Below are 27,574 nucleotides of genomic sequence, written 5' to 3'. Positions count from 1 at the left end.
AATTGGAAATTTATGAAACACTTTTAACATTTGCTGTTTTTCTTGAATATTTTTTTCTCAATTTGTTAAAACTATTTGTGAATCTACCGCATACAGTATACTGAACCTCCTTGTGATGTTTTTAGACTTAAAACATCTGAAAAACTGCTCAATTACATATGTATATTTACCAATCTCCATCACTAATCCTATCTCTAGAATCCCCAAGCCAGATTCTGGTCCTGGGTTTTCCATTAACTTGGTACTTTTGCCCTGTCTGTGGAGAGCAACTAACGATGGTCTCTCTCAGTCTCAATCAGAGAGCAAGCCCCTAGGGGGCAGAATAAAGGAGGCTTCAGATTCAATATGTCATCTAGGAGGAAGAATTAATAAGAGTTGATGGAAAATAGGCAAGAGGAAAAAGAAAAATAGAACCAACATGTCTCACCTAAACAAAGCATTTTCCTGTTTCAGGTGTCTGTCTCTTCCTCTTATCTACACTAATAAAAGGCAAAGATGCTAATTGACTGTACCTTCACTAAGCCCCAGGCCACTCCCACCAGCCAATCAGAGCGACTATATGCAAATTAACCCAACCAAGATGGCGGCCGGCAGCCACAGAGCTGGAGCAAGCAGGAGGATTGGTTGCCCAGGCAATGGAGGAAGCCAAGCTTCCCCACCTGCCCTGAGCCATCTGTTGCCTTCCGCCCATGGCAACAAAAGTTTCCAATTATATTAAGATAAAATAAATCCAAAGATTACCTGCTTCCAAGCCAGCCTCCCAACTGGGAGCTTGGGTGGCTGGGGGCCATGGCCAGCCTGCACACAGCCATCAGCCCCTCACCCAGAATGGCCACACCCTCATGGGGTGAGGGTCCCCACTGGGGGGCTTGGCCAGCCTGCAAACAGCCATCAGCCCCTCACCCAGGCTGGCTACACCCTCACTAGATGAAGGTCCTCGCTGGGGGACTTAGCCAGCCTGAAAACGGCCCTCAGCCCCTTACCCAGACTGGCCAGGCACCCCAGCAGGGCCCCCCACCCTGAAGGGGCTGTGGCCAGCCTGCAAACAGCCATCAGCCCCTCACCCAAGCTGGCCAGGCACCCCAGGGGGGACCCTCACACTGAACGGGCTGTGGCCAGCCTGCAAACAGCCATCAGCCCCTCACCCATGCTGGCCAGGCACCCCTTGGGGGACCCCCACCCTGAAGGGGCTGTGGCCAGCCTGCAAACAGCCATCAGCCCCTCACCCAGGCTGGCCAGGCACTCCTATATAATAAAAGGGTAATATGCAAATTGACCCTCACAGCAGAACGACTGGGAATGACTGGTCACTATGACACACACTGACCACCAGGGGGCAGATGCTCAATGCAGGAGCTGCCCCCTGGTGGTCAGTGCGCTCCCACACAGGGAGCTCTGCTCAGCCACAAGCCAGGCTGACGGCTGCCAGTACAGTTGTGGTGGTGGGAGCCTCTCCCGCCTCCTCAGCAGCGCTAAGGATGTCTGACTGCAGCTTAGGCCTGCTCCCCGCTGGCAAGTGGACATCCCCCTAGGGCTCCCGGGCTGCCAGAGGGATGTCTGACTGCCAACTTAGGCCCAATTCCCTGGGCCTAAGCCAGCAGGTGTTCATTCCCCGAGGGGCCCAGACTGCAAGAGGGCACAGGCCGGGTTGAGGGACCCCCCCGAGTGCACAAATTTTTCTGCACCGGGCCTCTAGTTCGTAAGATAAGTGAATTGAGATTACTTCAAAGAAGCTCTACAATTTCCAACATTCTATGACTCAAGAACTCTTCAGAAAGAATAAAAAGTTTAGCCCTAACTGGTTTGGCTCAGTGGATATAGCATCGGCCTGTGGACTTAAAGATCACAGGTTCAATTCTGGTCAAGGGCATGTACCTTGGTTGCGGGCACATCCCTAGTAGGAGGTGTGCAGGAGGCAGTTGATCAATGTTTCTCTCTCATAAATATTTCTAACTCTCTATCCCTCTCCTTTCCTCTCTGTAAAAAATCAATAAAAATATATATTTAAAATAGAATAAAAAGTTTGAAAGGTCTGGAAAATGCAAAGATAAGATGAATTTTGGCTTTTGCTGGTAAGAAAACTCAGGAATCTTGAAAAAGAGTGACCTTTAAAAGCCTTTACTCTTATAAATCCATTCACATCTTCTCCACCCCATAATAGATCAGAATATTTTTGGCCATCAAATGCCATCCTCCTTGGGCCTCAGTGTGGCACAAAAATATTTTAATTCATCCAAAGTAAGCGTGAGCCTTGGTGTGGCACATAGACATGACTGAAGAGCCTGATTAGTTTTGCAGGAAAGAGATTAAGCCTAGGATTTGGCTTTGGAACCAAGGATAAAGAGAAAGGTGTTCCTTATTCAGAAGTTCCCCACTTCAGTCCCCACTAAAAGCACTTGTTTCTGTTGTTCCTATCAATTCTATTAGCATTTGTTTCTAATTTGCTAACAAGTCTCCCAGACCAAGAAAGTATCTCAGGTAGATGGACAAAAATGAAGATCCAGACTTCTGTGGAGGCCAGCTTTATGTCAAATGCTTTTTAAACCCAGTGCCAGGATGAAATTACTAAATTGTCAAGATTTGTTTTGCTTACAAATTTATTTTCCAAATATGAATGGAATTCACAGAACTAAATTAAAGTTTAATGGGAAATGCATGGAATTGACAGATTTTTCTTACAAAAACTATTATCATCTACTGCCTAGAAAAAGTATGCACTCTAGGAACTGCAAAGAGAAATTGCTGCTGTATATGAACTATTAGACATAGATAGAACCTGAAGAAACATTCTAGTAAAATTTCTTAATGAAAGAAAGACAGAGAGAAGGAGAGGAGGATGCAGAGGGTGATGAAGGAAAAGAAGGCAGAAAGGGAGGAAAGGGGGAAAGAAAAGGGAAGGAGGGAGGGAGAGGGACAGATAGAGAATGGAAATAAGGAATCCAGTTTCAGAGAGAGGGAGTGATTAGACCAAATTTAAACAACAAGTTTCTAAAAAAGCCTGGACTAGAAGTACCTGTGTTCCAATTCTTGGGCTAAAACTGTTACAGCACCCCGCCCCCCTTTCCCCCCACACACACATACCTCACTACCACTGGAGTTTGCAGGAATCCTCACAGAATATCAGAGTTGGAAGTGCTTATACATACATCTCATGGACCTCTCGCCCTCCCTGCCCCCAAAGCAAGGACCATATCTATGTAATCTCTATGTGTCTAAGGAGCTACATGGCCAAATCCACCCTCTGCTGATTTAAAAATTTCCCTGAACCTGGGCAGCATCCTTACTTCTCTCCTGTTGTTCCAGAAAGAACTTCCTCAGCTTTTCATTCTAATTTGCCTATAGCTGAGACAAAAATCCAAATAACCACAACATGGAATGCACATTGAGTAAGGAGAAGACAAATGTGTTTTAAAAATTTCCCAAATACACTCCACATGACTCTTCTTTTCTCTTCACCAGGCCCCCTGTCCCGCCGCCCCACCCCCAGCCTCTTGCCCAACAAAGTCTCTCAACCTAGGGCTAGCTCTTAAGGCACTTACCAGGGTTGTCAGGCTGCATGATGGCCATGGCAAAGGTGTGAGGAAAGAGCATTGCTGCACTCTTTCTCATGCCCTGAAGCTCCACAGTGTTGCCCTGGAACATGACCCCGTGCACATCAGTCTCTGTGCCCAGGCCAAGCAGGTGCCAGGCCACTGTGTCACCCTTGCACATGTCCAGTCTGGGCAGGTTAGAGAATAGAAACCCGTTAATGGCTGGAAAACAAAAACACAAGACAGGATGGGGAGATGAAACCAGACTGCTCAGACACTGGCCAGCAGCATGGCATCAGCTCTGTACTATGAGTCATCCTCAACTCCTCTGCCTTCTTCCCTAAGTCACTTTAATTCTACTTATGAAGATCTGCCCCTTTAAGATGAGGACCCAACCAGCCTTTCTAGCCTCACCCACTGCTCCTCCTCCACCATACTTCACATCCTTGCAAAACACCCTTTCACATATACACAAAAGTACCAACCTCTCCTACTCTCACATTCCTGAAACTCTTCTCCCTTGCATTCAGTAGTGCCACATTCTCTTACAACCTCTTTGATTGTTCCTCCTCCACCTTTTCCTCATTCTCCATCCCTCTGTAAAGTTGTGCAGTTCCATACTCAGTTTTCAAACTGTCTCCTCCTCTTCATCTTTACTGCCACCTCTGGCCTGAACTCCTGCAAAAGCCTCCTTCCTGGTATCCCTACCTGCAGTCTATCCCCCCATTATTCTGTGAGCTCCATTTGCTTCTTAATGCCCAAAGCATTAAACATGGTAGGTGCTTATAATACATTTGTTGACTTTACATGCTGTTATCTCTCCCTGTAATATACTTTCCCTCTGGTCTCTCTCTACAGAAAACTGCTACTCATCCATCCATCATGCTCCATCTCAAATGTCACCTTCTCAGTGAAGCAGAATTATTACTCTATCTCTGGTTTCCATGAAAGTTTATCCCCACAAAATTCTGCCATATCACTTAATCACAGTATCCAGTTATTTACTTATAGATCTATTTCCCACACTAGAGTGAGCTAAGAGGAAACACATTATTTTTTCTGCATCTGTGTGGCTGCCTAAGCACCTGACATGTCACCCAATACTAATAAGGTGCTCCATAAGTTCAAACTAAAATGAACTTAGTTTTCAGGACTGTCTTACTTTTTCCAGCTGATATAACTGACCAGTAATGAGAACCAAGAGATGGAACCAAAAGAGAATACACTTGTTCTTAACTCCCTTGCACCCTCTACACTCTCCTGAAAAATACAAGGAGGCCTACTTGAAGCCGACCCCTTTTCAATGTCCCCACATCTACTGGAACTAGCTCAAGCACTCCCTTCTTCCAGAAATATTTTAATTGGATTGTTCCTCACTAATATTCTCCTTTGAACTCTACGTCACTTAAAATCTGTTCCACAAAATTTAGCATTTGATTATAGTATGTCTTGGATTGTTCTATAATTGTTTAATGAGTGTTATTAGTCTCATCTCATTGCAAAATGCTGGGAGCTCCTTACAAACTGGGACCATGTCTTCCAATTCATTCACTCACCTTCCCATCTACTCATTAATTGATAATTCACTGGTTCATAAACATTTACTGTGTATTAGTGTAGAGGATACAGAGATAAGCAACAAATAAATACTCACCATTTTGGGACAGCATGGATTGACCTGGAGATTATTATGCTAAGTGAAATAAGCCAGGTAAAGAAATACAAATACCATATGATCTCACTAATATGTGAAATATAATGAAGAAAATAAACTGACAAAGAAAATAGAAACAGAAGCATGGATACATGGAACAGACTGACAAGTGTCAGTGGGAAAGGGTGTGGGGAGACTGATAAAGAATGGTGATGGGATTCATTAAAGACAAAGACAATAATGTGGTGAGGGCTAAGGGAGTGGGGATGGGAGCTGGGTGGAGGTGGGCAAAGTGGGGGAATGGGGGACATCTACAATAGTGTCAACAATAAAAAATAAATAAAGAAATCAATTACACAAGCATATGTAGCCATCATATAATAAATACTTAATAAAATATATTTAATGACAAAAATACTCACAGTTAAGGAGATTACACTTTAGCAGAAGTCAAAAGCAATGTAACAATTAAAATATTGGAGAGTGTATGAAACTTCCTATTAAAATAGTCTAATAAAAATGCAATAGTAGTTCAAAAGAGGGTGTTATCATCTTGGGCTTGGGTGATCAAATAATGTTATATGGAGGCATTAACTTTTGAGTAGGGCCTTAGAGAATGGGGGAAAAATTCCCCAGGAGAAGGATAAAGATGTAAGGAAAGGGATTTCAAGTGGAGGGCAAAGCATTGCAAAAATATGAAGTTAGAAAATTACAAGGTTATGTCCATATAGAGAAAAATTGCCTTGTTGGGCTGAAGTATGGATTTGTGGAACAAGGGCAGTGGGTGATAACCAAGAGGAAATAAGCCTAGAAAGGTGTCATCCCAGCTTACTCTTCTCAGCCTATACTAGATTCCTTGTGTGCAATCCTAATTTCACAGTATCTTTATCCAGTGCCCCTGATACTGTTTAACATAAGACACAGCACAAGAAGGTGTTCAGTAGAAGATCTGTTGTCAAGTTTAGTCCCTCAATCTGGCTCATCTCTTGGGCATAGCTGACCAGTGGAATCAGTGTTTTCAGGGAGGTGTCATAATTAAGTTAAGGATAGATTTTACTTATAACCTCTCAGTTGTAGCTCAGGACAAAAGCACTAACTCCCCATACCATGCATCCGATTGGAGTCTTGGAAACCCATGACATCCTGTGAGAGAAGTCGGGAATCCAACATAGCAGCTGCTTGATTGACATTGCTGTACCAGCTCTTGTTCTCATCCAAAACAGTAAAAAGGAGAAAGAATTCTTTATCCACTCCTTTCTGTAGGCCCAGTGGGAAAGAAGAGAAGGAGAAATGACAACAGTTTCAGCAGCTATAGACTCTGATACTCCAGACCCAATGATCCTTGATTCTTTCCCATTTCCTTTTCCAGACACACAGCCAAGATCATATCTTCTGCCTAGAATTACAGTTGTTGTTAGGCAGTTTTTCTCAGGTAACTTCAAATCACAGGTGGTGAAGGAGGTCAGAATAAAGTGACAAAACTGAAGGAAAGGATTGTAGGAAAGGGAGCAGAGAAGAGCACAAGATATAGATTATGGATAATCAAAGATACAAAGTGATAGAAGAGAGTCCACAGCAGCGGTTCTCAACCTGCGAACCCTTTGAGGGTCGAACAACCCTTTCACAGGGGTCGCCTAAGACCATCGGAAAACACATATATAATTACATATTGTTTTTGTGATTAACCACTATGCTTTAATTATGTTCAATTTGTAACAATGAAATTGGGGGTCACCACAACATGAGGAACTGTATTAAAGGGTCGCGGCATTAGGAAGGTTGAGAACCACTGGTCTAGAGTCACCTGGGGAGGAATGGGAAAAGGTGGCTAGGAGATCAGGGGAGGAATTTAGGAAGGGGGTGTTATAAAATAATAAAAATAATTGTAATAATTAATACACCATAAAATATATTACTGCTAACATTTACTAAGGGTTAATTATGCACCAGACACTGTGTTAAGTACTTTATATGGATTATTTTAATTAATTCTTACAGAAATCCAAGCTACCTTCTTTCATTGCTAACCCTTTACTGTAGATGAGGAAACTGAAGCAAAGAAAGCTTAAGTAACTTGTCCAAGGTTACGTAGCTAGAAATGGTGGGCTGGATATGAAAGAAGACAAGTAAGGGTTAGGAGCTACTGGAGCTAAAAAATAAATTAAGGTAAAAGACTAAGGATGATGTGTGTTTGTGAGTGAAAAAATAATATGAAAGAGAGCATGAAGTCATCAAATATTAATGTCTGATTCAATAGCTTGGTTATTTTTTTTTCTATTTTCTCACCTCTAGAACCCAGTTCCATGTTTAACTCCTATTCAGCCACCCAGCCTCATCCTCCTGCCAGCAGATTTTCAGGTCAGAAACACTGGCAATACCTGTTTGCTATCTGCATCCAAGGCACCAGCTTTGCATACCAGCAGGGGGCCCACCAGACCAGAATTTGTATCTCTTATGGGATCCACAGCAGAAAAGTACATCCAAGTGAGACAGGCAGGATCCTGAGCAGTGGGGCCTGCATGGGGGGGTACTGTCCAGCGATATGTTACTTTCTCAAAGGGATTGGCCACCAAGCCAGGGTGGGATGAGCCTGCAGGGAAAACATGGGACTCATTAATCACATTGGGTAGAGTAAAGGTGATCAGCTCCAAACAGTGGGGTAAAGATCATGAACTACAAAAGCATTTTGGAACAGCAGCAGGAACAGCAGTAACATGGAATTTTGAATATTTAAAAGAATCCTGAGTAGGAGTCAAGACACTAGAGTTTGGTTCCTAGTTCTGCCACATCTTGTTATATGAATAGGAGAAATTTAAACTTCTCTAAACTTTCCCAAACTCATATGACCTAAGGGATAAAAGAGCATTTAAAACTTATTTGGAATACCCCTCACTTAAAAACATATATTTATTTGCTCTTATATTCCTATCTCTGCTTAAAAATATTCAGAGTTAGGAGACTCACTACCTGCCATCATAGCCTGTTTCATCTTTGAACGGTTCTGATTGTTTAACACTTTTTCCTTTCTATATGTAGGTATCAATATGTGGGTGTATATATGTTATGTATGTACACACACACACACACACACACGCACACAGAGTATGGAAATTCCTCATGAAATAAAAAAATAGAACTATCTTATGACCCAACACTTCCACTTTTAGGCATTTATACAAGAAGTCTTAAATGCTAATTTGAAAAGATATATGAACCACTATGTTCATTGCAGCATTACTTATAATAAGCAAGATATGGAAGTAACCTAGGTGCCCATCAATAGACGATGGAATAAAGAAGATGTGGTACATATATACAAGGAAATATTACTTAGCCATAAAAATGAAATCTTAGCATTTGTGACAACATGGATGGACCTATGCTAAGTGAAATGAGTCAAACAGAGAAAGACAAATACCATATGATTTCACTTATATGAAGAATCTGAAGAAAAAATAAACAAAACTGAAACAGACTCATAGATACAGAGAACAGACTATTGGTTACAAGATGGGAAGGGGTTGGGGGACTGGGTGAAAAAAGTGAAGGGATTAAGAAGTACAAATTGGTAGTTACAAAATAGTCATAGGAATGTGAAGTACAGCATAGGGTATATAGCCAATAATATTTAATAACTATCTATGGTGCCAGGCGGGTACTTGACTTATTGGGGGATTACATCAAAAATTTATCAAAATGTCTAATCATTATGCTGTACACCTGAAACTAATATAAAATAATACTGAAGGTCAACTGTAATTGAAAAGATACACTAAGACTGTAATTTCTTAAGTGGACATATGTCATGATCAAGCAATGTGCAGAAATGTTATTTTAAAAAAATTGAAATTATTAGTAATCAAAGAAGTACAAAATATAGCTAAATAAATTTTTGCCTGTCACATTAGCAAGGTTTTTACAAATTAAAATAATCAGTTCAGCCCTGGCCATATGGCTTTGGTGGTTGGCATGTCATCCCATGCACCAAAAGGTTTCCGGTTTGATTCCCTTTCAGGGCACATACCTAGGTTGTGGGTTCGATCCCTTTTTGGGGTGTGTAGGAAGGCAACTGAACAATGTTTCTCTCTCACACTGATGCTTCTCTCTCTCTTCCTCTCTCTCTGTCTCTGTCTCTCCCTTCCTCTCTCTGAAATCAATAAAAACATATCCTTGGGTGAGGATTAATAATAATAAGTTCAGATAGCTCTTACTCCTCTCTCTCACCTATAAAAAGGGTAAATGAGAATTGCCCTTTTGGGGTTAAAAGTTAGTAAAATTTATCAAAAGCCTTAAAAAAAGATTCATGGCCACAAAAACAGTAAGATATACAATAAATACTAAAAAGAATGTTCAACTTAATGCAAATCGTAACAACCATGAATTTTGTTGTTTGCCTACAAGACTGACATTTTGACAAAGGTTAAAATGGCTCCTCTGTGCTGGTAAGGATGTAACAATGGGTTCTCTCTGTCAGTTACTGTTATGGGATTCAAAATTGAATGAAAAATTTTTCAGAAAACAATTTGGATATAGTTACCAAAAATTTTAATGTGTGCATCATCAGACACAGCAATACCACATCATATAAATATATCTTGAAAAAATAACAATATGAGTGTATGAGTGTGCAAAGAAACATTCAAAAGGATATCTGTAGTATAACCCATAACAGGGTGGTATAATTTAGGATGATATTAACTTATCTTTTCTTATTCACTCATTGTCCCCAACACTTTAAATTTTCAAATGTATAGAAAAATGTAAAGGTTAGTATAATAATCACCCTACCACCTGGAGTTGATTGTTTTTAACATTTTACATTCTTTAATTCATCAACATTTATGTGTATATATATCTACACAGGGAGACATATACACACACAGTTTTTGTTTGCTTTTGTTAAATTATTTGAAAGTAAAATGCAAACAACACAATATTTTATTTCTAAATAATCAGTAAACATATCCTGTATCACCACAATAACATTACCACATCTAAAAATACCATAATATCACTAATATCATCTAATATCCAATCTACAACAAAGATTTTATAATTGTCTCCAAAATGTCCCTTAAGATACTTTTTTATAAATAGGATCAGACAAGTTGCATGTTGCCCTTGGTGTTGTCTCTAATTTTTTCCCCTATGGAATTGACTTCCTAAAGGGACTAAACCAGTTGCCCTGTAGGATGTTCTTTTAGTCTAGATTTGTGTGCAACTTTGCCCTTTATGATTTATTAGTTTTGGCCTGGAATTAGCATGTATTAATATTATTTTCAGAGAAAACAAGAAATTAATTACCAAATAATCTCACTTCGATTCCCTCCTGAAATAGTAATCCAAACCATATGTATGTACTCATTTAATGCATTAAATGATTTACAATATTCTAAAATAATTAAAAAAATACATGCACAAACAATAGAGGATAACGTAATAGAGGCAAATCCATGTGATAATTATATAGCTATCAAAATATAACATTATTATGGAATGAGAAGATGAACAAGATATAATGGGCAGTGAAAATAATATGATACAAAACTGTTCAAACCATATGATCACAAATAAATAAACATATATGTATTTTATAAGCACAAAAGTATATTTAAAGGTATATAAGATGTAATGGCAATTTATCTATGAATGATTTATTTTATAATTTTTTACATTTTTCAAAATTCTATAATACATATGCTATTTTTATAATCAGAAAAAATTGAAAACATGTCCTTTATTGATTCCAGCTCTGCCTTGCTATAATATCATACATTCATTCAACAACATCCACACATGGCCATTAATTTTGCCTAGTTCTTCCTCCTTCAATCCCTATTTATTTTCCTTACAGAGCTACCTGCTATTAAATGCAGCCCACATTAGTTGGAGAACCTGCCAGCTCACCATCATTGTACACAGTTCCCTCGTAGTCTTTCTCATAAAAGACCCCATGAGGCTGTATGCTGAATGGCTGGGAGGCACGGTTGTAGAAGATCACCTGGATGGTGTCACCCACCTCAGCCCGGATCACTGGCCCTGTTAAATGGGAAGGAGAGACAATGGAAATGAAAACAGGCATGACAAGGGAGGATGGAAACAAACAAAAAAAATGGGAGGGAAAGAAAAAAATATGAAAAATATAGAGAGCTCCTCTCTGCAATAATAATAAACCCTTCTAAGTATATTGAAATTTATACTTATAAAAAGCACATTAATTTTGACTTATTGAATTTCTCACTGTCAGTTATATTGGGTTTATCAACATGGTTGCAGAGGAAGCTGAGAAAGGTGTGCAAATGAGAGGAGTCCGATCTGGTCAGTAACAACTGTCAAATTGAAGAAGACAGAAACACAAGAGAAAAATCCACTACCTTCAAAAGAAATGATTGAACTGGAGAAGCAAGCAGGCAAATCATAATGAGACATGCACCACCAATATGCACTGTAAATTCCACAAGCGTTGCCTTCTTATTTTACTTCTTTTAGCTGTTTAACTTTGTAAGATGCAAAGAGCTTAGATCAGTTTAATTGACTGTGCTGCCGTTTTTCACATCAGAGAACTACTGGCAAGGAAGGCCAGACCTGCCTCTCCCATCTACCTGCCTGGCTGGTAGGGAAGGGAATGAACTTGCATGTCAGTGAAGGAATAAGCTGGGTGGGGCAACAGTGAAATCTAGAGTAAAAACAAAGGCTGTAAAATACAGTTTAATCAGAATGCCATTTTTTGTTAAAATTATTTTAATTATTAGAATGCACAATTTTTAATATGCAAGTAAAAAGTTTTAAAACCTGAAATAAAAAGTACATTAATACCCGTTATCTCAATTTTATCTTCAAATACTATTCTAAGTTATACAGGGCAGGGGATATCTTCATTTTACAGATGAGGAAACTGCAGCTCAAATTGACCTCAAATTTAAATGACTGATTAGGAATAGAGACTATAAAGTTAGGAATTTCTGAAATTAAAAATGGCAACAGAGTAAGTGGTTGCTGCATGGACATGCTCCCAGGACCAAACTGGAATTACAACTAAAATACAGAAAAACTTCCCAAATAATTAACGGAAGACTCACTGGAGATAACCCTAATACCTGAGGATGGAAAGTGGAAACTACATAGAGACTGGTAGGAGGAGCGGAGGCACAAAAGGGCTGGACAGGCTCCCACAGACAGAAACTGAAGTTCCAGAGAGATATCGCAGCTGTGTGTGTGTGTGTGTGGGGGGGTTGCCAATGAGAACTCTGGAGTCTAATACCCAAGCAGGGGCCCCCCAGAAGAGAGCACCAGAACTGAGAAGGGTATCCACATAATATCTGGTTGTGAAAAGCAGTGGGGTAACCCGGTGTCTGCCAAGGAGACAAGGCTGGAAATTCAGGCACCCTCTTAAAGGGCCAACACATAAAAAATTCCCTGTGGAGCCACTCACCTTGTGCTCCAGCAGACACCCCTGTTTCCTGTACTGAGTCATTCCCTCATGCTGTGGAAGTTATCTTCCTCATGCAGACAATTGCTATACAGATGGCTTTACTTTGGGGGAAGACAGCTGACCAACCCTACTAGAAAACACCTTGCCCCATGGTGCAGAGTTTTTGAGACCCATTAAGAGACTGAGACTAACAATTAGCCACTAGGCAGAAGCAATTGCCTCACCCTGTTAGAAAAAAAGCTCTTGCCACACTTGTGGATGATTGCCTGAGGACAATTCAAGATGAAATGTTATCAGTCTGTAGGCAGAGGCCATCTCTGGAGGATTTGAGTCTCTGCCTGATCTAATTAGTCAGAAATAGTGTTTGACATTGTCCTGCACCAGAGATTGAGAGGCAGAGCAGATTTACCTAATACATAGTCACACAACTAAATAGGCAGCCAAAACGAGGAGATAAGGAAAAACCCCCACAAATGAAAGAACAAGAGCTTTCTCCAGAAGAGATAAATAAAATGGAGATAGAAATTTATCTGATATAGAGTTCAGAATAATGATGGTAAAGATGCTCAACAGCATGAGAAAAGATATAGTAACTATGAAAACAGAAATAAAGAATGACATAGCACAAATAAAGAGCACATTGGAAGGAATACACAACAGATTAGGGGAAGATGAGGATCGAATCAGTGAGTTAGAAGACAGGATTGAAAGAAATCACTCAATCAGAGGAAAAAAACAATTAAAAAACAGGAGGACAGTTTAAGGGAGCTGTGGGACTACGTGAAAAGTAACAATATTTGAATAGCAGGTGTGCCAGAAGAGGCAGAAAGGGAGAATGGGATAGAGAATGTGTTTGAAGAAATAATGGCAGAAAACTTCCCTAACCTGGTAAAGGAAAAGGTCACACAATTCAGGAGGCACAGAGAACCCCAAGCAATATGAAACCAAACAGCTCCACTCCCAGACACATCATAATTAAAATGCCAAAAATTAAAGACAAAGAGAGAATCTTAAAGGCAGGGAGAGAAAAGCACGCTGTTACTGCAAAGGAGCTCCCATAAGGCTGACACCTGATTTCTCATCAGAATCTCTACAGGCCAGAGATAATGGGATAAGATAATGGGAAGCAAAGGATCTGAAACCAAGATTACTATATCCAGCAAGGCTATCATTCAAAATACACAGTGAAATAAAGAGCTTCATGGACAAAACACACACACACACACACACACACACACACACACACACACACACACACCAAATAAACAAAAAAAACACAAAGGCTAAGGGAGTACATTACCACCAAGTTGCATTACAAGAAATGCTAAAGGGGCTGCTATAATGAGAAGAAATAGAAAGAGAAACCTAGGCATACAGAATTAAAACAGCAATAAATAAGTACCAGAAGATGGTGGCTGGCAGGACAGAGGTGAGGAAGAGGGTGTGAGTGAATGAGAGGGTGAAAAGAGAGAGTGTGGATGTGTGGTGTGTGTGTGTGAGTGAGGGACAGTTAAATCTGGCAGGAGTAGCAGGGGCTGGCAGACCAGGCTCTCCTGGTCATGGAGCACCTACCACCACTGCGGTCACTCCCCGAGCTGCGGGGCTTGGACACGGAGCCCACACCACCTTGAAGGAGAGAGCAGTCTTTTCTAGGAACTCATCAGTACCACCCTCAGACTGGCCTTGGACACTGCTCGTGACCCTTCAGCCACTTCTGCCAAAATCCTGCTGCCCCACCCGCAGACCTGCAGACCTTAGGACATCCACCTCCAAGGATACATGGCTCCCTCAGTAGTAAATGCAATTTCCCCCCTCCACAGCTGCTGACCACTGGACAACTCAGTTGCACCTCCTGAGCCCACTGTCCCACAGGCCTCTCTTGGGTGCCATTTGAGCCCCCACTGAGCATGCTTTTATCTAAACAAGGACGCATAGCCCCGGCAATAGAAATTCTGAATTCTCCCTTCCCCCACTGCCTGCCCACAGACACCTCAGTCATGCAGCTTCAGCACCAGGGCCCCTCTGAGTGCATGAGTGCACCACCCTGGCAAATGAACTGTGGGTGCCTCCTGAGCTGCCCCTGGGCGTGCGCAAATCCAACCAAGGATGCAACACACAGCAGCAAAAACTGAGTTATCCCACTCCACAGCTGCTGACCTCTGGATACCACAGTCACACTTTTACAGTGTGCAGGCCTCCTGAGCACACTGCCCCAAAGGTGGCTCTTGGGTGCCTCTATGAGCCCTCACTGGGCATGCTCTTATCCAAACAAGGTGCATAGCCCCTGCAGTAGAATATCTGCATTCCCCCTTCCAGGCTGCCTGCCCACAGACACTTCGGTCATGCAGCTTCAGCACCAGGGCCCCTCTGAGTACGTGAGTGTGCTGCCCTGGCAAATGGACCCAGGTGCCTCTGCGAGCTGCCACTGAGCAGGCATGAATCCAACCAAGGGCGCAAGGCCCTAGCAGTAGAAATTCTGAATTCCCCCACTCCTAGCTGCCTGCCTACAGACACCTTGGACATTCACCTTCAGCACAAGGGCCTCTCTGAATGCACTGCCCTGACAAATGGCACCTGGGAGCCCCTGGGAGCCACCTTTGGGTGCACGCAAATCCAACCAAGTTTCCAACACCCGGCAGCAGAAACTGAGCCTTCCCACTCCACAGCTGCTGACCTCCAGACAGCACAGTTGTGCTTTTCCAGCACGCAAGCCTACTGAGCCCGCTACCCCAAGGTGGCTCTTGGGTACCTCTGTGAGCCGTCGCTGGGTGCACTCCTATCCAAACAAGGATGCACAGCCCCAGGCAATAGAAATTCAGACCCCCCCTTCTGGCTGCTTGCCCACAGACACCTCAGTCATGTGGCTTCAGTGCAAGGGCCCCTCTGAGTGTGCTGGCCTGGAAAAAGCTCCCGGGTGACTCTGTGAGCCACCACTGGGCGCATGCAAATGCAACCAAGGGTGCAAGTGCCGGGAGCCGGTCCATCCTTGCTGTTTCAAGGGACCTGGCATATATGGCATACTGTTCTTAATATGTTTGCTCACCTTCTTGGCGCTATGTGTTTTAACCAAGGTCACCTCTCCGAGAAAGGTTGTTTTCCCAGGTAGGGATTTTCCCCTGAAGTTAGGGAGGGGATAAAACCCCTTAACTAAGTGCCAGGCGGGTAGTTAATCACTTTAACTACAAACAATCATGCTTGAGCTACATAATCTTTACTCCCTGGAATGGAGATAAGAAACGCCCTAACTTTTGGAATAGAAATTGATAGGATTAAAATCAACTGGTATAAATACAGATGTAACAAGACAGCAGAAGACAGAACCTAGAGACAGGACTTGGCTGGAGATCCTAGACAGAACCTAGACCCAGAACCTAGACACAGAACCTAGAGACAGAACCTAGGGACAGAACCTAGGGACAGAACCTGGACACAGAACCTAGAGAGAGAACCTAGGGAGAGAACATGGCAAAAGATCCTGGACAGAACCTGGCTACAGAACTTCGCTGGAGATCCTGACCAGAACTTGGCTGGAGATCCTAGCCAGAACTTCGCTGGAGATCCTGACCAGAACTTGGCTGGAGTTCCTGGCTAGAGATCCTGGCTAGGCTGCTGATCAACTGAATGCTGTCTCCATGTCATTCCTTCTTTGCCGACTCCGTCCACACCTTTGGGGACCCCTGGACCTACTGGGGCTGGACCCCAACATGCAAGGCCCCATCAGCAAAAACTGAGTCTTCCCACTCCACAGCTGCCAACCTCTGGACACCGCAGTGGTGCCTTTCTGGTGTGCAGGTCTCCTGAGCCACACTACCCCAACAGACAGCTCCTGGGTGCCTCTGTGAGCCCCAGATGGGCAAGTGCAATTTCAACTAAGGGTGCAAGGCAGCAAAAATTGGGACATCCTCCTTCCAGGCCGTTGACTCAGGACACCGCATTTGCGCCTTTCCAACAAGCAGGCTTACTGAGCCCACTGCTCCTATAGGTGACTTCTGGCTGCCTCGTTGAGCCCTGGATGGGTGCACTTATAACCAAATAAGGGCACACGGCCCTGGCAGTAAAAATTCAGACTTCCCCCTTCCCAGCTGCCTACCCACAGACACTGCAGTCATGAGGTTTCAGCACACAGGCTCCCTGAGGCTACTGCCCAAGCAGGCAACTCACAGATGCCTTGGTGAGCTGCCACTAGGTGCACTCGTATCCAACCAAGGGCTCAAGGTCCAGTCATCAGAAACACAGACTCCCCCCTCCTTAGTTGCTGACCTCCAGTCACTGCAGTCGCACTAATCCAGTGCACAAGCCTGCTAAGCCCACTGCCCTGGCAGGCGGCCACTAGGTGCTTCTCTGAGCTGCCGCATTGCACAACCCTGGCTTCTGGCATCTAGTACCAACGGTATCACTGCTCTAGCACAAGGGCCTTCTGAGCCCACTGTCCCAACAGACAGCCCCTGGGTGCCTCTGTAAGCAGTCATTGGGCATGTGTATCCAACCAAAGGCATACATCCCCTAAAGCAGAAACTGGGATTTCTCCCTCCACAGGGCTGGTGGCACACCACAATTGCTCTGATCCAGCGTGTGGGTCCCCCAAGGACACCCCCCTTGCAAATGGCTCCTGGGCCCCTCTGTGTGCTTCCACTGGACATGTGCCTCTCCAACCAAGGGTGCATGATTCCCTCACCAGGATCCACAACATCTCCCTCCCAGCTATCTACTTCTGGACAGCTTGGTGAGTTGCTGAGGACTTACCTCCCTGGAAAAGGTCACATTGTTTCAGCCATAGACTCTGAGATTCCCACATCACCAGCTGCTGGATCCTGAATGCCCTCTTGATTCAGATAGGGAAATCACTTTGGCCATAGTCCCTCTGCCTCAATCACAGACTAAAAGACCCAGGCCCCCACTGTTACAGGCTCCAATCCCCTCATAGTGAGGGAGAGTGATGCTAATCCAGGAAGAGTCACAGCACATGGGCCAAAGTCACAGTACCTGAGCCTCAGGCCCCAAGACACCTCCCTCCAAGGCCATTTACTCTGGGAACCCACAGTGAGCACATACCAGTGAGACCTCAGACAACCATTCCACAAAAGCCGGAACCACGATCACATCCAAAACAGCTTGCGCAACGAAACCGAGGGTGAGTAACATTGACAATCTGTGACAAGGCTTCATCCACAAATATGAAACTAACACTAAAGATCCAACTACATCAAGAGAACCCAAATAGCTCAAGGAGGGAGCTCTACTGGATCACAAAGCCCCAGAGACCTGAGAGATCACACCACTAGCACCACCACCCCCAACAACCTGGGTAGCAAAGCAGTTGGATCTAAGTCACAGAAACAATTAAAACATTACAGCAAAAAATGGGGAGACAAAAAAAAACACAATTCCTAAAGCAAAGAAAAAGAGTAATCACCAGAAAGGGAATTAAATGAAATGGAGGCAAGTAACATGTCAGAGAAAGAATTCAGAGTAATGGTTATAAGGATCCTCAAAGAACTGGATGACTACACACAACTCAATGAGAATTATAAGGAGCTGAATGAGAATGTCACCAACATGAAAAGGTACCAAGAGGAAATGAAGAATGACATAGCTGCAATAAAGAACACAATGGAAGGCTTAAATAGTAGACTAGAAGAGGCTGAGGACCACATCAATGAATTAGAAGACAAGGTAGGAAAAAACACACAAACACAGCAGCAACTGGAAAGAAAACTTAAAAAGAAGGAGGAGAACCTAAGGAAGCTGTGGGACAACACAAAATGAAACAACATCTGCATATTAAGGGTATCAGGAGGAGAGGAAGAGGAGCAAGGAGTAGAAAACCTATTTAAAGAAATAATGACAGAAAACTTCCCTGATGCTGGCAAGAAAAAAACACACAAGTCCAAGAAGCACACAGAGTCCCAAACAAGATGGACCCTAAAAGACCAACACCAAGACACATAATTAAATTGGCAAACATCAAAGACAAAGTAAGAATCTTACAGGCTGCCAGTGAGAGAGAGATAGAAAGTTAACTACAAGGGATCTGTCATTAGAGTATCAACTAATTTCTCAACAGAAACACAATAGGCCAGAAGGGAATAGAATGAAATATACAAAGTGATGCAAAGCAAGGAACTGAATCCAAGAATACTATACCCAGCAAGGTTTTCATTCAAAATTGAAGGTGGAATCAGGAGCTTCACAGATAAAAAAGGGAGTTTATTGCCACCAAGCTAGCAAAGCAAGAAATGCTAAAGGGACTGCTGTAAAAAGAAGAAACAGAAAGGCAAGAAGGAATACAAACATAAAGAATAAAAAAGGTGACGAACAAGTACTTATCAATAATAACATTAAACGTAAACGGATTAAAGGCTCCAATCAAAAGAAATAGGGTAGCTGAATGGATAAGAAAAGATGACCCACATATTTGCTGTCTGCAAGAGACCCACCTCAGAAAAAAGGATTCACACAGATTGATAGTAAAGAAATGAAATTTTTTTTCCACTCAAATGGAAAAGTGAAAAAAGCTGGGGTTGCAATACTAATATCTGACAAAATAGACCTCAAAGTAAAAGCCATAACAAGAGATAAGGAGGACCACTTCATAATACTAAAGGGAGCGATTCAACAAGAGGATATAACTCTGGTAAACATACATGCACCCAATACAGGAGTACTCACATACATAAAACAACTTCTGGAGGATATCAAGGGTGAGATTTACAACAATAAAATCACAGTAGGGACTTTAATACCCCACCGACACCACTGGATAAATCCTCTAAACCAAAAATCAGGAATGAAAAGGAGGTAAGAACATACAATGGATCAAGACAGTCTTTTCAATAGATGGTGTTGGTAAAATTGGACAGATACATGCAAAAAATGAAACTAGACCACCAACTTACACCATACACAAAAATAAACTAAAAATTTATAAAGGACTTAAACATAAGACAAGAAGCCATAAAAATACCGGAGGATTACACAGGCAGCAAAATCTCAGACATATGCTGAAGCAATATCTTCACCCTTTACAGCCCCTAGGGCAATGGAAACTAAATGGAAAATAAACAAATGGGACTACATCAAAATAAAAAGCTTTTCACAGCAAAAGAAACCATCAACAAAACAATAAGAAATCCCACTGCATGAGAGAACATATTTGCCAATGTTATCTCTGATAAGGGTTTAATCTCCAACATTTACAGGAAATTCATACAACTTAACAAAAGGAAGATAAACTACCCAATCAAAAAAAAAAAATAGACATCGGACCTAAATAGATACTTTTTGAAAGAGGACATAAGGAAGGCCAAGAGACATATGAAAATATGCTCAAAGTAACTAATCATCTGAGAGTTGCAAATCAAAACAACAATGAGGTATCATCTCACACCTGTCAGAATAGCTATCATCAACAAATCAACAAATGAAAAGTGCTGGCAAGGATGCGGAGAAAAAGGAACCTTTGTGCACTGCTGGTGGGAATGCAGACTGCTGCAGTCACTGTGGAGAACAGTATGGAGTTTCCTCAAAAAAAAATAAAAATGGAACTCCCATTTGACCCAGTGATCCCACTTCTAAGAATATATCCCAAGAAACTAGAAACGCCAATCAGATAGTATATATGCACCCCTATGTTCATAGCAGCACAATTTACCATAGCTAAGATTTGGAAACAGCCTAAATGCCCATGGGTAGATGAGTGGGTTAAAAAACTGTGGTACATCTACAAAATGGAATACTATGCTGTGGTAAAAAAGAAGGAATTCTTACCATTTGCAACAGGATGGATGGAACTGAAGAGCATTATGCTAAGTGAAATAAGCCAATCAGAGAAAGATAAATATCACATGATCTCACTCATTAATGGAATATAATGAACAACATAAACTGATGAACAAAAACAGATCCAGAGACAGAGAAGCATTGATCAGATCAAAAAACCTCAGAGAGAATATAGAGGAGGGTGGATCTAAGGGGGAGAGATCCACCAAAGGACTTGTAGGCATGCATATTAGCCTAACTAATGGACACAGACACCAAGGGGGTGAGGGCATGAGTAGCAGGTGGGGAGACAATGGAGCCTTAAGGACACATATGTAATACCTTAATCAATAAAGAAAAAAATTGGGGAAAAAAAACAGGAAAGAAGCAGCAATCCTAAATTACTAGATCAGATGGACTTAATTGACAACTTCAGAACATTTCACCCCAAAGCCACAGAATATACATTCTTCTCAAGTGCACACAGGACATTTTTAAAGATAGACCACATATTAGGACACAGGCAAAGTCTCTTCAAATTCAAGAAGATAGAAATCATATCAAGCATCTTCTCAGGTCACAATGGCATAAAATTAGAAATCAACTACTATAAAAAGAATGAAAAAAATCAAACTTGGAGGCTAAATAGAATGCTATTAAACAATGATTGGGATACCAAAGAGATAAAAGAAGAAATAAAAAGCATCCTGGATACAAACAACAATGAAAACACAACAATCCAAAATCTATGGGACACCATGAAAGCAGTATTCATAGTTCTAAAGACCTACCCAAAACAAAACAAAACAAAACAAAACAAAACAAAACAAAACAAAAAAAAACAAGAAAAAACAAGAAAAAATGGTAATAAATTATCTCCTTTCAACTTAAAGAATTAGAAAGAGCAACAAGAAAAACCTGAAGGAATAAAATAATAAAGATCAGAGCAGAAATAAACGACACAGAGACAAAAAAAAATACAAAAGATCAATGAAACCAAGAGCTAATTCTTAGAAAGGATAAACAAGATTGATGAACCTCTAGCCAGGCTCACCAAGAAAAAAAGACAGAGGACCCAAATAAACAAAATGAGAAATGAAAGAGGTGTGGTACCAACTGACCGCACAGATATACAAAGGATTGTAAAAAATACTACGAACAACGCTACTCCAACAAACTGGACAACCACGATGAAATGGACATATTCATACAAAAATACAAGCTTCCAAAACTCAAGCAGGAAGAATAAAAATATCTGAATAGGCCGATAACTACTGATGAAATTGAAACAGTAATCAAAAAGCTTCCAGTATACAAAAGCCCTGAACCAGATGGCTTTAAAGGGAATTTTACCAAACATTCAAAAAGAACTAAAACCTATCCTTCTCAAATTATTCCAAAAAATCCAAGAGGAAGGCACACTTCCAAGCTCTTTCTATGAAGCCAGCATTACCCTAATCCCAAAACCAGAAAAAGACACTACAAAGAAAGAGAATTACAGGCCAATATCCCTCATGAACATAGATGTCAAAAACCTCAAATAAATTCTAGCAAACTGGATCCAGCATTACATTAGAAATATTGTACACCATGATCAAGGGGGATTTTTCCAGGGATGCAAGGCTGGTACATTATCCCCAAATCAATAAATGTTATATCACATAAACAAATTGAGAGACAAAAATCACATAATCATATCAATTGATGCATAAAAGGCATTTGAAAAAGTTCACACCCTTTTCTAATAAAAACGCTCAGCAAAGTGGGAATAGAGGGATAATACCTCAACATAATAAAAGCCTTATATGACAAACCTACAGCCAACATCATACTCAATGGGCAAAACTAAAACCATTTCCCCTAAGAACAGGAACAAGACAGGGATGGCTGCTTTCACCACTCTTGTTCAATATAGTACTGGAATTGTTAGCCACAGCGGTAAGAGAAGAAGTAGAAATGAAAGACACCAAATTGGAAAAGAAGGAATAAAATTGTCATTATTCACAGATGACATGATACTGTACATAGAAAATCCTAAAGACTCCATCAAAAATTATTAGACTTAATAAAGGAATTCGGCAATGTAGCAGGATACAAAATTAATGCAAAGAAACCTATGGCATTTTTATACACCAATAATGAATTTACAGAAAGAGATTTAAAAAAAATCCCATTTACCATCACACCAAAAAAATTAAGATACCTAGGAATAAAATTAACTTAGGAGGTAAAAGACCTATACTTAGAAAACTACAGGACGTTGAAAAAGGAGATAAAGGAAGACATAAATAGATGGAAGAACATACCATGTTCATGGATTGGTAGAATCAAGATCATTAAAATGTCCATACTACCCAAAGCAATCTATAGATTCAATGCAATCCCCATTAAAATACCAATGGTATATTTCATAGACCTAGAACAAACTCTCCAAAAATTCATCTGGAATATAAAAAGACCCAGAATAGCTGCAGTGATCCTGAGAAAGAAGAACAAAGTAAGAGGGATCTGAGTAACAGATATCACGCTGTATTACAAAGCCACTGTTCTCAAAACTGCCTGTTTCTGGCACAAAAACAGACATATAGACCAATGAAATAGAACAGAGAACCCAGAAATCAACCCAAACCACTATTCTCAATTAATATTTGACAAAGGAAGCAAGATCATACAATGGAGTCAAGACAGTCTCTTCAATAAATGGTGCTGGGAAAATTGGACAGACACATGCAAAAAATAATGAAACTAGACCACCAACTTACACCATACACAAAAATAAACTAAAAATGGATAAAGGACTTAAATGTAAGATGGGAAACCATAAAAATCTTAGAAGAAGCCATAGGCAACAAAATAGCAGACATTTGTTGAAGCAATACCTTTACTGATACAGCTCCTAGGGAAATAGAAACTAAACAGAAAATAAACAAATGAGACTACATCAAAATAAAAAAGCTTTTGCACAGCAAAAGAAACCATCAACAAAATAACAATAAAGCCCACTTCATGGGAGAACATATTTGCCAATGTTTTATCTGATAAGGGTTTCATCTCCAGCATTTACAGAGAACTTATACAACTTAACAAAAGAAAGATAAACAATCCAATAAAAAAGTGGGCAAAGGACCTAAATACTTATAAATTTCAATATGCATGGGGGTTTTTGTTACCTGGACTTTTGTATCCAAAACAATCATTGTCAAAGCTACTTTTCGAAAGAGGACATACAGAAGGCCAAGAGACATATGAAAACATGCTCAAATAACTAATCATCTGAGAGATGCAAATCAAAATGACAATGAGGTCACACCTGTCAGAATGTCTATCATCCACAAATCAACAAATGACAAGTGCTGGTGAGGATGCGCACAAAAGGGAACCTTCATGCACTGCTGGTGGGAATGCATACTGGTGCAGCTACTGTAGAAAACAGTATAGCATTTCCTCAAAAATTAAAAATAGAACTACCATTTGACCCAGTAATCCCACTTCTAGGAATATACACAAGAAAACAGAAACACCAATCAGAAAGGATATATGTACCCCTATGTTCATAGCAGCATAATTTACAATAGCTAAGATTTGGAAACAGCCTAAGTGCCCATCAGCAGATGAGTGGATGAAAAAACGGTGGTACATCTACACAATGGAGTACTATGCTGCTGTAAAAAAGAAGGAATCCTTACCATGAATGGAACTGGAAAACATTATGCTAAGCTAAATAAGCCAGTCACAGTAAGATAAATATCACATGATCTCACTCATTTGTGGAATATAATGAACAACATAAACTGATGAACAAAAATAGAGCCAGAGTCATAGAAGAATTGAACAGACTGTCCAACCTTTGAGAGAAGGGGTGAGGGGGTAAGAGATCAATCAATGGACTTATATGCATGTATATGAGCATAACCAATGGATACAGACAGTGGAGGGTGAGGGCATGTTCTGGGGGGGGGAAGTGGGGGCAGCCAGGGAGAGGTAAGTGGGGGAAAAAGGAGACTTATGTAATACTTTAAAAAATAATTTAAATTAAACAAAAGAAAACATAAGAAAAAACCTTCATGACATTAGCTTTGACAATGATTGTTTTGGATACAAAAGTCCAGGTAACAAAAACCCCCATGCATATTGAAATTTATAAAAATTTAAAAACTGTATACCAAAAAGACACTATTAACAGAGTGAAAAGGCAACCTACAGAATGGGAAAATATTTGCATATTACATATCTGATAAGCAATTACTATCTAAAATGTTAGATAACTCCTAAAACTCAAAAGCAAAATAAATAAATCCTATATAACAAAAGCATAATATGCTAAGTGTCTGACCATTTGTTTGACCGTTCCACCAGTCACTATGACACACACTGACCACTAGGGGGCAGATGCTCCGACTGATAGGTTAGCTTGCTGCTGGGGTCCAGCTGATCAGGAGTGGGTGAGACAGCTGGACACACCCTGGATCCCTCCCGTGATCCCTCCCCGGCTGGCCAACCTCCCGCAGTCCCTCCCTGTCGGCCAGCCTGGATCGGGACTGGGCTAGATGGACTTTTCCATGTCCCTCCCTGGCTCCAATCGGCCCCAATCAGGACTGGGTGAGACAGGCTGGACATGCCCTGGAGCCCTTCCATAATCCCTCCCTGGCCAGCCAACCTTCCACAGTCCCTCCCGGCTGGCCAGCCCCCATCGGCCATAATCAGGACTAGGCAAGATAGCCCCTATCAATCCCTATCACCAGCCATGCCGAGAGACCCCACTGGTGCATGAATTCGTGCACCGGGCCTCTAGTAAACAAACAAACAAGCAAACAAACAAACAAACAGCCTAATTAAAGATGGGAAGAAGACTTGAGAAAATAATTTAACCAAAAAATATATACAAATAGCCGATAGGCACATGGAAAGATTCTAAACATTACTGATCATTAGGGAAATGCAAATCAAAACAACAGTGAGATACCTCCTCACACCCACTCGTATGGCTACTATATAAAAAAAAAATACACAGAAAGGAAGTGTTGGCAAAGATGTGGAGAAATTAGAACCCATGTGCACTGTTGGCAATTTAGAATGATACAGCTACTGTGAAAAACATCATGGTGGTCCCTCAAAAATTTAAAAATAGAATTAACATATGATTCAGTAATTCCATTCTGTGTATACCCAAAATAATTGAAATCATGCCTCAAAGTCATATTTGCACACCAGGTAGAGGGGAAGATGGGTAGTTATTGTTTGATGGGTATTGCATTTCAGTTTTACAAGATAAAAAGAATTGATATAGATGGTGGTGATGGTTGCATAACATTATGAATGCATTTAATACCACTGAACTGTACACTTAAAATGGTTACTATGGTAAAGTTTATTTTGTGCATATTTTACCACAATAAAAAAAATGAAGAAAAAGAAGACTGGAGACCCATACTGAACACAGCTAATGAGAACTTAATATTCACTGTCCATCCTCTTTTCCAATGTAAGTTTTTTCTCCATATATCTCCCTATTTATTTGATGTAAACTCTACTGTGCTTGCTCAGATATCCTAGTATTAACTGGCACACATCTAACCCCAGAATACTGTTCATTACTTTAATTTCCATAGTTTTCTCTCATCTAATCTATTTTATTTTCTGGCTTCATTAAGTGACTAAAGCACCCAACATTGTTCCGCTGTTTCAATGCTGTACTTTAGGCCTTCTGGATACTTTCTCCAAGTCAGTTTCTAACCTTTGTTTTGCATCCCTCACTATAGCAAGCATATCTGCATGTCATGTCAAGCTGTCCTTGTCCAAATATTGCCAGGAACTTGGGCAGTCTTACTTCTTTATATAGAGCCCTTCAGAAATGCACCTAGGGAAATATTTTAAAGTGTGATCTTAACAACGGTACTACCAGAAGATATTCACTGAAAAAAAAAGGTCTATAGTAAAGTATAAGAAATGCCACATACTCTATTCCCATCTTTGAGATTCATGATAAACAAAAATGAATCCAAAGTTCTGAGAAGCCCTGCAGCAAGGAACATGGTTTGACTATTTTTATGTGAATGTGCTTAACTTAGTATTTTGCAAACAAATTCAGACCCATAACCCTCTTGCACAAAACACTCATCTGTTGGTACTCACTTTGAGAGATGCTGTTCTAGAGATGTCTCTCAGTTCCCCCCACGCTCCAGTTTCTAAGTCCTCCCCAGTCTCATGGATCTAGTCAATTACCAATTTCATAAGTTAAGGATTCCTCACCCAGGATTCCAAGATGCTCATCTTCCTCCAGCTGTACCTTTTTCTGGAATGTTTCATCTTGGAAGGCTTCATATCGGACTTTCCAGTAAGTTCCCCCAATTCGGCTGGAGCTCTTCTGGAAGAATATATCTGAGCCACTGGCATATAAGAAGACAAATATCACATGATTTAATGATGTATCAGATAGACTCCTATATCACCCTTGGTCTCATCAAGTTATGAATCTTTATAATTAGGAAAGACCTCTGAGATCATCCAGGTTAGCTTCTACCCAGTGGAGATGAAACCACTAACAAATAATATGCAGCTTCTGCTTCAGCCTTTCCAAGGTCAGGGAACTCATTTTCAGAGGAAGCAATCTTTCTTACTGTTGGATAGCTTTAATGATTACAGTTATTTTTATAATAGTTTGAAATCTTCTTGCTTGTAAATTCCAGACACTAGTACTAGTCCTGCCTTCATGAATTCCATAGACTTACATCTATCCTTAATTATCTTTAGGTATTCAAGATTGTTTCTCTCCTTAATAAAGAATATCTTTAATTCCAAAGTGAAAAACCACTAACTTAGCAAGCCCAGTTAGAGATTCTAGAAGTCATGCTGAGACCCAAGTGCCACTTTCCTATGTTTTCTGCACATTCATTCCATTAGTTTTTCTGCTAGGAAAAAAATGTTTATTTTTGCTGGAAAATAAACATTTTTCCAGTAAAAAACTAGGTGCCTTAGGACATTCCTCCAAACTCTCCAAGTCATCTATCAAGTGGCTCTTCTGTGAAAGACCTGGTATCACTGATAGGCCAGTGAGTATGCATAACTTAAGGCTTAACAACTGAATAGGGAACTAACCTGCTCTATCTTGCCCAATCTGAGTCATGGATGAAACAAGAGAATTTGAATAAATTCCTCCAAAAATATGGTTATGGAATGGCCATAAGGCAGGTTGCTTCCCTT

General features: G+C 41.0%; 1 protein-coding gene across 1 annotated transcript in view; it reads right to left on the bottom strand.

Moving 5' to 3' along the window:
• Window positions 1-27,574, bottom strand: part of HEPH (hephaestin) — a 91,168-nt gene that overhangs the window by 46,178 nt on the left and 17,416 nt on the right. Inside the window, exons 8-12 of the mRNA XM_014465441.2 lie at window positions 26,624-26,760; window positions 11,092-11,223; window positions 7,563-7,774; window positions 6,291-6,441; window positions 3,540-3,752 (exon numbers count right to left, since the gene is read on the bottom strand). Coding sequence (XP_014320927.1) covers window positions 3,540-3,752; window positions 6,291-6,441; window positions 7,563-7,774; window positions 11,092-11,223; window positions 26,624-26,760 — 845 coding nt within the window. The remainder of the gene's footprint in view (window positions 1-3,539; window positions 3,753-6,290; window positions 6,442-7,562; window positions 7,775-11,091; window positions 11,224-26,623; window positions 26,761-27,574) is intronic.

The sequence above is a fragment of the Myotis lucifugus genome, unplaced genomic scaffold (assembly GCF_000147115.1).
Source record: "Myotis lucifugus unplaced genomic scaffold, Myoluc2.0 scaffold_4, whole genome shotgun sequence".
Classification (NCBI taxonomy): Eukaryota; Metazoa; Chordata; class Mammalia; order Chiroptera; family Vespertilionidae; genus Myotis; species Myotis lucifugus.
Note: the sequence above shows the minus strand (reverse complement) of the source record. Positions and strands in the feature narration are given on the sequence as shown.